The sequence below is a fragment of the Schistocerca piceifrons genome, chromosome 2 (genome assembly GCF_021461385.2).
Source record: "Schistocerca piceifrons isolate TAMUIC-IGC-003096 chromosome 2, iqSchPice1.1, whole genome shotgun sequence".
In the NCBI taxonomy this organism is placed as follows: domain Eukaryota; kingdom Metazoa; phylum Arthropoda; class Insecta; order Orthoptera; family Acrididae; genus Schistocerca; species Schistocerca piceifrons.
Genome location: NC_060139.1, coordinates 253,028,889 through 253,041,111, shown reverse-complemented (window position 1 = coordinate 253,041,111; position 12,223 = coordinate 253,028,889). Strand labels below are relative to the sequence as shown.

Genomic DNA, 12,223 nt, shown 5'->3' with positions numbered 1-12,223 from the left:
GGGATTGATAACATTCCATCAGAATTTCTAAAATCATTGGGGGAAGTGGCACCAAAACGACTATTCACGTTAGTGTGTAGAATATATGAGTCTGGCGACATACCATCTGACTTTCGAAAAAGCATCATCCACACAATTCCGAAGACGGCAAGAGCTGACAAGTGCGAGAATTATCGCACAATCAGCTTAACAGCTCATGCATCGAAGCTGCTTACAAGAATAATATACAGAAGAATGGAAAAGAAAATTGAGAATGCGCTAGGTGACGATCATTTTGGCTTTAGGAAAAGTAAAGGGACGAGAGAGGCAATTCTGACGTTACGGCTAATAATGGAAGCAAGGCTAGAGAAAAATCAGGACATTTTCATAGCATTTGTCGACCTGGAAAAAGCGTTCGACAATATAAAATGGTACAAGCTGTTCGAGATTCTGAAAAAAAGTAGGGGTAAGCTATAGGGAGAGACGGGTCATATACAATATGTACAACAACCAAGAGGGAATAATAAGAGTGGTCGATCAAGAACGAAGTGCTCGTATTAAGAAGGGTGTAAGACAAGGCTGTAGCCTTTCACCCCTACTCTTCAATCTGTACATCGAGGAAGCAATGATGGAAATAAAAGAAAGGTTCAGGAGTGGAATTAAAATACAAGGTGAAAGGATATCAATGATACGATTCACTGATGACATTGCTATCCTGAGTGAAAGTGAAGAAGAATTAAATGATCTGCTGAACGGAATGAACAGTCTAATGAGTACACAGTATGCTTTGAGAGTAAATCGGAGAAAGACGAAGGTAATGAGAAGTAGTAGAAATGAGAACAGCGAGAAACTTAACATCAGGATTGATGGTCACGAAGTCAATGAAGTTAAGGAATTCTGCTACCTAGGCAGTAAAATAACCAATGACGGGCAGAGCAAGGAGGACATCAAAAGCAGACTCGCTATGGCAAAAAAGGCATTTCTGGCCAAGAGAAGTCTACTAATATCAAATACCGGCCTTAATTTGAGGAAGAAATTTCTGAGGATGTACGTCTGGAGTACAGCATTGAATGGTAGTGAAACATGGACTGTGGGAAAACCGGAACAGAAGAGAATCGAAGCATTTGAGATGTGGTGCTATAGACGAATGTTGAAAATTAGGTGGACTGATAAGGTAAGGAATGAGGAAGTTCAACGCAGAATCGGAGAGGAAAGGGATATGTGGAAAACACTGATAAGGAGAAGGGACAGGATGATAGGACATCTGCTAAGACATGAGGGAATGACTTCCATGGTACTAGAGGGAGCTGTAGAGGGCAAAGACTGTAGAGGAAGACAGAGATTGGAATACGTCAAGCAAATAATTGAGGACGTAGGTTGCAAGTGCTACTTTGAGATGAAGGGGTTAGTACAGGAAAGGAATTCGTGGCGGGCCGCATCAAACCAGTCAGTAGACTGATGACAAAAAAAAAAAAAAGGTCACATAACTGACGAGGAGGTATTGGATAGAACTTGGGAGAAGAGAAGTTTGTGGCACAACTTGACAAGAAGAAGGGACCAGTTGGTAGGACATGTTCTGAGGCGTCAAGGGATCACAAATTTAGCATTGAGGGCAGCGTGGAGAGTAAAAATCATAGAGGGAGACCAAGTGATGAATACACTAAGCAGATTCAGAAGGATGTAGGTTGCAGTAGGTACTGGGAGATGGAGAAGGTTGCACAGGATAGAGTAGCAAGGAGAGCTGCATCAAACCAGTCTCAGGACTGAAGACCACAACAACAACAACAGCAACAGTGGTACATACGTAAATATTACGTTACAACATCGATATTGTAAAAAAAATCTTGATATTGATCGATAAATTCACAAGGATAGCCAAGCACGTTAAAGCATCCTCTTCCAGAACAGAGGGAGGCGCGCCAGTCCCGGATTGAACCCGCGAAGAGGATCAACGATGAGGGTTGGTGTGCCAACCAGCCTGGATTTGGTTTCTAGGTTTCCTACATTCCAATAGGTATGCAATTCCCGCCCCAGTTCCACGTCCCGCAAACAATTAGAAAACGTTCTCACGCTTGCACATGAGATAACTCTCGAAGCAGAGAGCTGGACTGCACAAATTCTGTCGCGTGGGGGGGGGCGGAAGGAATGATGCCAGAGAGGGCGTCTGCCCAGCCATTATCACTAACATCGCCAAATCCGATTTAACGCGCTGACCCCACAAAATGAAATCCGCCTGAACAGGTCACGAATGCCCAACGGTACTGATCGGTTGCCGTTTCAGCTTCAGCTCACGACATCACTCGATGCGAATATGGAGGGGCACGTGGTCAGCACACCGCCTTCCCGACCGTAGGAAGATACGGCATAAGGGCAGGAAGGAGAAGGAGAATAACAGTGAACGAGAAATTGTATTGGATAGCAATGTAAATTAAATGAGTGCATAGTGTTCTTTACTAAACAACGAGAATGTATGACTGACCAGCTCCATTATATGAATAACCCGTAAACAAAAATGATGACCCAGCGACAAAAATAGTAATAACAAATGCAGAATATTCTCATTAATTTAGTGCTAGTAAACAGCTTAGCGACTGAATATGCGGCGGTCTCACCTCCAGGAGGCCCTCGATGATGCGCAGGGCGAGTAACAGGTAGACGGAGAGTCGCGCCAGTGGCGGCGTCAGCAGCGTGAGGGCGGCCGTGGCGGCGATGCCCGCCCCGTACAGCCGCGCGCCGCCCACGCGCGCCGCCAGCCAGCCGCCCGGGATCTGCGTCACCACGTAGCCCCAGAAGAAGGCGCCCAGCACCAGGCCCTGCGTGCCCGGCGACCACTCGAACTCGCGGCTCTGCGGGCACCAGCCACACACTGCGCGTCACTTACCAGCTGTCGCAGTGTGAGCTGTAGACTACGTAGATTCCCGCTCGAGTCCAAAGTAGCGAACGGTGTTATGCTGATGAGCCAAACATTATGACCATATCCTTAGTAGTGTTGGTCCACATGTAGAATGTGAAAGCTTTCCAGATTCCTGTGGCATCGGACGTCTACACACAGGTCATGTTTGTAGGCACTGAGCTGGTGCCACACAGTGTACCAGATGTGCACCACCTCAGGTTCAGGCGAACTTAGTTAACATCTCACTACCACGCTCCTCGAACCACGGGCAGTTATCTGACTGGAAGATGCCACCAGTATTGGGTAAGACATCAAACAAGAGGAAATGCAGGAGGTCCACAATAATGTTCTCATGGCCCACAAATATCGAGGAACCTTCTATTACTACCACAGGCAACATGGAAGCCTAAGTGAATAACCCACATGGTGTAGTACTGCCTGTATCTCCGTTGCAGCCCATGTTCCATGCAGTCGTTCACCTGGATGACAGTACATCCAGACATGACCATCGATCTGGTATACCAATGAATGAGATTCATCAGACCAGATGTCTCGATGGGTGTACCCTGACATTGCTAGAGTTGAAAACACATGATCCAATCAGAATTGTTTTGAACATCATCGCTTCGGTGGCTCAAAATGGTTGCGACTTAACTCCTGAGGTCATCAGTCGCCTAGAACTTAGAACTAATTAAACCTAACTAACCTACGGACATCACACACATCCATGCCCAAGGCAGGATTCGAACCTGCGACCGTAGCGGTCGTTCGGTTCCAGACTGTAGCGCCTAGAACCGCACGGCCACTCTGGCCAGCTCGCTTCGGTGGGTCCAGATGTTATGGTGCACGAAAATATAATGTCGCATGTGCATACTGACCTCCAAATCTTTGAACACAGTACTCTCATCAGTTAACATTATTACAACACTCTACTTCTTCTCCATTTGCATCTTTTCAAGGATGACTATATATTTATGGATGATGATGTATGGTTGCATCAAACAGTGCAAGTGGAGGAGCTCTTGGAATGAGAGGATGCCCAGCAAATGGATAGGCTCTAAATCCCCCCCTGACTTAAAACCTACTGGTTACATGTGGGATGTGTGGAGATAAATGTAGCAGCATGTCCACATGCACCAACGACTATCCAACAATTGCCATCCGCAATCGTGAAGGAATGGAACGCCCTACCACAAAAAAACCTTAATAACCTCATTTCTAGCATGGGAGCACATGGTAGATAATACATTGCCACTCATAGTGATTACAAGTAGTAGGGCAGGGTCGGTTCTGAGCACAAAATAGTTGATTTCAGCGCTTTTTGGTGTCTGCATTCCTGTAACTAATAATGTCAGCGTATCTCCATGTCAGTGTTCCACAAACTGCATTTGTGGTTCACTGAGGCAATTGTCATTATATTCAAAATTACTGACCTTCTCCCACACCTCCACTGCAAAACATCACTGTCATCATGTTCTCAGTCAATTAATGGGGGCTCTCACTGCTTTCAGGCAATTTACTCTCTATTCTATCCCCATGCTCTGTAGTGATGGGACCATAACTAATTTGGAAAACTGCTTGCAAAATTGGCAGGAAATAGGTAGAATAGGTCACAAAAATTGCCAAATTGGCAGGATAGGCCAAAATGCAGATGCACGTGACTGATATGTGCACGTGTCTACCCTTGTAGAAAAAGATTCAGGCAGTGCAGATGTAACTAGACGTTGTAAATAATTAGCTGCCCAATGGTAAGTGCAGTTCTTTTTACTGTATTTAAACAGATTAATTTCAAATCCTCCTTTTCAGCAGTTGCATGAGTCTAGGCATCTGTACTTTGTTGTGAAGGGATTACTAATTAACATCACACATCACAAATAGTATGCACATCACATGCATGCCACACATGGTGCATGCCGTTCATGTGGACGTCACACAAACGTCATACTCACATCGAAAGTACGTCACACATTGCCTCATGACACTTTATGCAGATGTGCTTCAGCCTGCTGAATAAATTCATCCATTCCTCTGGAAAAAACGCATGCTATGCATAATGTGTAAGAAGAATAAACAAACTGTGAAATATAAAGATGCATTCACACTCATCTCCACCTCCTTTTCCCTCAGTAGCCCAAATATTTGTTGTCAAGTTGGTAGCTGCCAAAGAAAATATAAGAAAAGTATTTACTATCTTAATTTGAATTTCATTTTATCAAAACGATGTGCTTCATTTCAGATAAAGATATACTCACATTCACTGGCTCTTCCTGCATTTAGGCATGTATTTTATCAGTATGTAAAATTGACCCCCATAATCATACATAAATATATGCTTGCAAAAATGTGCGTCTACTATGTCTAACAAAATTACACATCACCCAACAACATATACCATCCGTCTTAAGACTCAGAAGTATAAAAGATGTGTACTGTATATATGGCATCTTGAGTTGCTTATTTGATCGAAAAAAATTCGTTTAAACACATGCAGCTCATCTACGACTTGAGACAATCGCCTTTTAAGAGAGAAAGTTATCAACTTCATGGTACACCAGGTACAGCACTGGCAGTACAGCTTTTTTGATATCGAACAGGCAGTCTGTGTGGAGCATAATGCACTGTATGGAGATTTTTACTGACAACCTCCGAAAGACAGCTGCCGGCATGTGGTGTCTACTCCACGGCAAGTGCTTACTGTCAAAAGAACTGACAGCTTTCTTGTAGGCACAGTATGTGCAAATATCAGTGCATGGGCGTTCTGTATGTAAGCTGCTACAATGAATGTGGTGTGTCTTTGGTATACAACCAACTGAAAAAAATTCTGAACTGTTTTTCAGAGTGGATAACATAGGCAGTACGTTTCACGAGACTCGGCTGCTGATAGCGAGCCTAGTGGGACAGCTTTCCTGGGACAGCACATCACCATGCAAATACACCTCTTCGATTGCATGCAATTCATGTACATATTGACAGTACATTAAACCTAAGTCCCCCCTCCACTCCTATAAACAATCAGTTTAGAGCTAGGATTGAATGTAAAAAAATAATTGTGAGACCACACTATGTGCTATTCTCAGCAGTTCAGTGTGATGCTAGAACATGACAGACATCAAGTATAGCACACACAAGACAGAATGTGTGTCTGCCTACTATAAATTGATGTGTAAATACGTTCATTCATGCATAAAAAGATCCGTTCAATTCCGGTATAACTGCACATTGTAAATAATTAGTTCAGATTTACCATTTGAAAAAACTGATCGCCTTATATACAGACATGTCTGATTGTCAGCACATCTATATAGAGTCATATGTTATGTTAACAACAGCCTCAGTAGTTGGTTTAGTGTTTACACCTGCAACAAATGTTACATTAGAATTTTTTCAGCTGTGCATGCACACACAAATATATACATATATACATATATACATATACATATATATATATATATATATATATATATATATATATATATATACACACTCCGGCTCTAGCTGCTATCATACATGCTGCACACATGAAGTGGAGGGCAAACCATGCTTCCTGCCTACATTTCATGCATGTGAAACTGTAATCACGCCACCAGCTGACAGGTAGCCATCATGTGCCACCTTGGTGTGCAAACTTCTGAGGGCACTCCAACCCACATAACGTGTCGCTTCACAATGACTCTTATGAGTTGGTTACTCCAATGTCACATGACCTCTCAGTCACAGCTCAAGTAATGTGTAGCGTGATGCAGAGCACTCATGCCAGTGAGGTCTTGTAAAATCATGCCTCCTATTGCATCTGTTCTGCAATCCTATTCAAAAATCTTTTTTGGTCATATAAGCAGTCTTCTGAATATCAAATGTTGCCTCATGCTGGCACTAACCTTGCTATCACCAGATGTCTCAAGTAGCATGCAGTAAAACCCAGAGCACTCTTGATGAAATAAGCAAATTAGGCTCTATCGAGATGAGAGAGAATTGTTGGCACTGGCATGCTGAGCTGATAATTTTGAAGTGAGAAGTTACTAATGGTATGTGATATTATTTGTAGATGTGTAGAAAAATATTAGTGCATAACTACTGCTCCATCAGATTTTTAAAATGTCTGCATCCCTGCTAATTTCAGCTAAAAAACCTGCTTGTTGGCGACAGTGGCGGATACAGAAAAACCTCAAAGAGGGAGCGCTAAAGATATCTTGAGCTACCTTTAATTTTACCGTAATAAAAAATAATCAAGTCACATACAAAGTTTAAGAAAGTTTTATTTAAACTGATTATACACATATACAAGACAATGCCATCTTATGATATAAAGAAGTTACAATTGTCGTTCTATTTCTTAAATTATGAATTATATGCGCCTATTCTTCCTGGCAAAATGATTAATTACATCGTCAATAGGACAATCAATGTCAGGGCGAGTGTTCGACAGAGCCAAGCCATTAAGTAGATCCTCCTTCATTGTCGACCTAAGCCATGTCTTTGTACGCCGCAATGTTGAAAAACTTCTTTTGCTGTAGCAATAGATGCAGGTAGACAAGTAAATATTTTGTATTTCACACTTGCACTTGCTACAACTAGGACTTTGTAGTTACTCATTCTTCAGTCTTAATATTTCTGCTTCTGAACGTAAACTAGCCTTCCATTCGGCGAAGAGTATGTATTTATAACGTTACGCATAGAAGATTCTCTGCACAAGAAAACAGTAGAATATTCACGGCTTTTCTCTAAAAAATGTCAGAGAGAATAACCTATCGAGATCACTAGAATGGCCGCGACTTTTCTCGTAGGTATGTGTTAGCGTTCTATGTGCCAGACAGAAACGTATAAAATACGATGACACGGACGCGAGTGTTACATAGGAAAGTACAACTACTCGATAACTCGATTCAGTCGAATCGAATGATGAAAGAAACGAACGAATAGCGTGTGGGCCGACTGGCGGGGGCGGCGCGAGTGGCAATGCGGGCAGACCCGCAAGGGGGTGTGGTGTGGGAGAGGTCGGTGGGGGCGCGGGGGGGGGGGGGGGGGGGAAGGCGCGCTCTACGCGCCCCCATACGTATCCACCAATGGTTGGCGATGAGTAACTGTCGATGTAGTCAATGTGTAAGCGAATGTTAGATATTTTAAATGGTGAAACAGATGCAGATTATCAATGACATAGAGCTTGCTAGATTCGAGAATAAATGGGATTCTTTGACGATAAGAAGTGCATCATTATGGACACCCTAACAGGAACTTATTCTGGTTCGAAGTGCTATGGATAAAACTGCAATGCAAATGCCAGAATCTCAGTCTGCCTATAACGATCACTAACCCACAGCATAGATCTCAGCACCTGACTATTTAATGCAGATGTGCGCAGTGCAAGAATTCAGATGATGTGATTCCTTGTAGCAATTGTTTATTTGCTGTACCTAGAGCAGGTGTTTGTGTAAAAATTAAACAGGTACAATTACAGCAAATTACAGAAATGGCCAATAGTTTGCTGCTAATAGTGTTACTATGAAACTTTAGGGCAGCCATTAATTATGGTGTTATCAGCTAGCATTTGTAGGGTGAATAGCACACAGTCACAGTTCACCGAGAAAACTACCATTTTTGCAAAATTTACCATCACATCATTAAATTATACACAGTAATGTCAAAATATCGTATGTCAATATTTACCGCCGTTCTGCGGAATATGATATGCTGTTATTAATTTATACACACTGCAGGGTCAAGGTATCTTACCTCGAGATACTTTGCAGCCATTTTTAAGTGTGATGGCTCTGATACTGATGACTTCTCCCCCCTTTATTGTATGATTAAAATCTTGCAGAACAGTCACTGGATGCAATTACTTCCACAAAACATCTGAAGTACGAGTGCAGAGCAATATCAAAAGTAACAACCACATAAAATTAACCACAAGTAAGGCAGATGCCAGACAGAGTCAGTGGAAGAATCTTCGAGAAATGTAGTCTATCAACAGAGGAACTGGCTTACAAAACACTTGTTTGACCAATTGACCAATATTTGAACATTGCTCATCTGTATGGGGTCAATACCAGAAAGAGGATATAGAGAAGATCCAAAGAAGAGTGGCACGTTTCTCTACAGGTTCATTTAGTAGTCACAAAAGCGTCACACAGATGATTAATCAACTCCAGTGGGAGACACTGTAAGAGAGGCTTCCTGCATCTCAGAGTGGTTTTAGTTAAAGTTCCTAGAAAAGTCAACAATCATATTGCTTTCACCTATGAACATCTCGCGAAGGGAATATGACGATAAAATTAGAGAGATTCAAGCCCACATGCAGGCTTATCAGCAATCATTCTGCCTGCAAACTGTTTGCCACTCAAAGAGGAAAAAGAGGAAGTGACAGTGGTGCATAAAGCACCCTCCACCACACACCATAAAGCAGCTTGTGGAATAAATGTAGATACAGATGCACAGATCTTGAATGACGAGTTTCACATGCCACTGCCACGTGTGTGATTGCATGTGTGTCAACATAACACAATGTTGACATTGGAATGACGTTGATGTAACATTACACTGACAAATATGATCACATCAGCCAAGATCAGAAACTTATGTCAGGCAGTTTATTTGCAATGTGCAGTTGCAACTACAGTGCATAAATCTTTTTCTTCAAGAATGCATGCACATCAGTTTGCAGTAGGCAGGTACACATCAGCAAAAAGTGTTCAGTTTTGGGACAGGCACATCTGCATTTTGCATGAGGTTAGAGCTAGGTTTGAATGCAATAAAATAATCGCAATCTCACATTAGGAGCTATAGCTCAGCAGCTTAGTGTGATGCTAGAATGGAACTCATGTCAAGTGTTACTCACATGAGGTAGATTGTGCATCTGCCTACTGCAAATTGATGTGTAAATATGTCCATTCTTGTAGAAAAAGACCCATACAATGCAGATGTCACTGTACATTGTAAATAACTAGTGCACGTGTTCCTACTCAAAAACTGATCACTTTATGCAGATATGTCTGATTGTCAGCATGTCTGTACCGATCCAGATGTTAAATGGTACAGAGCACTCTCGTATGTGTTGGAACACTGCCGTGGACTGTTGCTGCTGTGGTGGGGCAGACAAAGCCTGCGGCTCTGCTAGTACCAGATCAGGGGCGTGTTGTATTGCTGGAAGAAAAAAATTGTTGGACAGCTCACTGGATCGGTGCCAACTGCTTCTTGCATGGCTGGAGAGCCAGAATGGGTAGGCATTTCCAAAAGCGAAGACAGTTCCAGCAATTGAAATTCATCCTCTTTTAGAAAGCAATCAGGTACTGCATATTCATGTCGTTCTGTTCTATCGTCATTATTTGTTGAACAATATTCCCACTTATCTATCTCTATTATAGACTACTGTGTACTCTGAATAAACTGTCATACCCTCTTCCATAATTATCTTTCCATTCTTGATGTAGAAGGCTGTGAATGCGTTTCTCTGATGGACGTTAATGATAAATACAATTGTTGAAGTCTTCTTTGCTCGACACAAATATCTTGTCAGCTGACCATAGGATACTCAGGGAACTGGAGAGACAGGACTCTGAAGATGCAACGCTAAGAAGAAGAGCTGCTTGACAGCCCTTTGGATGTTTATTACCATACAGGGTGATTTTTTCCACTGTGTACAAATTGTAGGGATTGATCAATCAGAGGATACGGAACAAAAAGGGTCAAATGAATTTATGTCCATAAATGCATGGTTTTCATATTAGAGACCATTTATTCAATGATAGATTGTTACAGAGACTGTGGTCTCATACGAGGTGTACCATACAGCCATAGTTACAGTATGTGTTGAAAATGGTTTCTATGTGCCTCAATGCATGTGTGTATATGCTGCCGTAGCATGTTTTGTTTCACACTTTCACATTGGCCAGGTGCGTCCGAACAGTGTGAAAGGCAGCATGCATATGCTGCTCCAGTGTCTCCACATTTGGAACGGGCTCTGCATACACGATACTTTTGATGTGGCTTCATAACCAGGAATTGCACAGGTTAAGATCCGGTGAAGGAGCAGGCTATGCAACTGGACCACCTTGTCCAATCCATCGACTAGGGAAGACGCGATTGAGATACATCCAGATGTTAACAGCAAAGTGGGCTGGAGCACCATCATGTAGCAGCCACATAACCCCTGGAATCATCAGTGGCACTTCTTCCAGCAGGCGAAGCAAAGTCACTGGCAAGAAACGCCGATAGTCACGACCCGTTAGGTGATTTGGAAGGAAGACTGCCCCAAAATACGGTCGCCAAAAATCCCAGCCCACACATTCTGATGGTTCGCTATCGTCACACCACGATGTTTCTGTATACTATCCCACAGGTGACTGTTATGAAAGTTGAAGATACCATTCCGTGTAAAGGTGGACTCATTTGTGAATAGGATGGATGACACAGGTCCTAGAATCGTGAAAAAATTGTTCAAATGGCTCTGAGCACTATGGGACTTAACATCTAAGGTCATCAGTCCCCTAGAACTTAGAACTACTTAAACCTAACTAACCTAAGGACATCACACACATCCATGCCCGAGGCCCGGTTCGAACCTGCGACCGTAGCGTTCGTGCGGTTCCAGACTGAATCGCCTAGAACCGCTCGGCCACACCGGCCGGCTCTAGAATCGTGGTTGGCTGGCGAAGAAACCAGTGACAAAACTGCTCATGATGTGGAAAGTCTGTCGCCAGTAATCTCTGCATATGCTGTAACTGATAAGGGTAGTAACAATTGTCATGGAGAATGTTCCACACGTTCGACTGGCTTACCTTGTACTGGCGGGACAACTGACTGGTACTGACACGGCGGTCGCCTTCCAAAGTGTTAATCACGTTTTCCTCAAAGCCTGACTTCCGAACATTTTGGGTACGTCCTTCATGCTTTCCTGCTTCCTGAAACGACCCTGCCTCAGGCAGACGGCGAAACACTGTTACGAACATTGAATGCTGTGGTTGTTGTTGGCGGGGACTGGCCACCGCCCGTTGCCTTTGGTCTTTGCGAAAGTAAACACCGTGTCGGCAAGCTCTCGATTCGAATACGGAACGACCGTGTACAACGCTGTATCACATCCACTAAAAGGTGAGTCAGCAAGAGAATGAATCGGACACAACATTACCAATTACTATGGTGGGAGAGGACTCTAGAGCATGAAGTATGAGGAACAGTACCACCCTCTAGGAGGAAACCATGCACACTGTAACTTTAGCTCATGGTACAGTGCGTATAAGACAGCAGCCCGTGTAAAAAAAAAGTATAATTGAATAAATAGTCTCTAGCATGGGAATCATGCATTTCTGGACATAAATTCATTAGACCTTTTTTATTCCGTATCCTCTCATCGATTAATCC

At 42.9% G+C, this 12,223-nt stretch overlaps 1 protein-coding gene across 1 annotated transcript in view; it reads right to left on the bottom strand.

Annotated features, from left to right (window-relative positions):
- Positions 1-12,223, bottom strand: part of LOC124776640 (vesicular glutamate transporter 2-like) — a 172,933-nt gene that overhangs the window by 63,531 nt on the left and 97,179 nt on the right. The window contains exon 4 of the mRNA XM_047251730.1: positions 2,592-2,825. Within this exon, the coding sequence (XP_047107686.1) occupies positions 2,592-2,825 (234 nt within the window). The remainder of the gene's footprint in view (positions 1-2,591; positions 2,826-12,223) is intronic.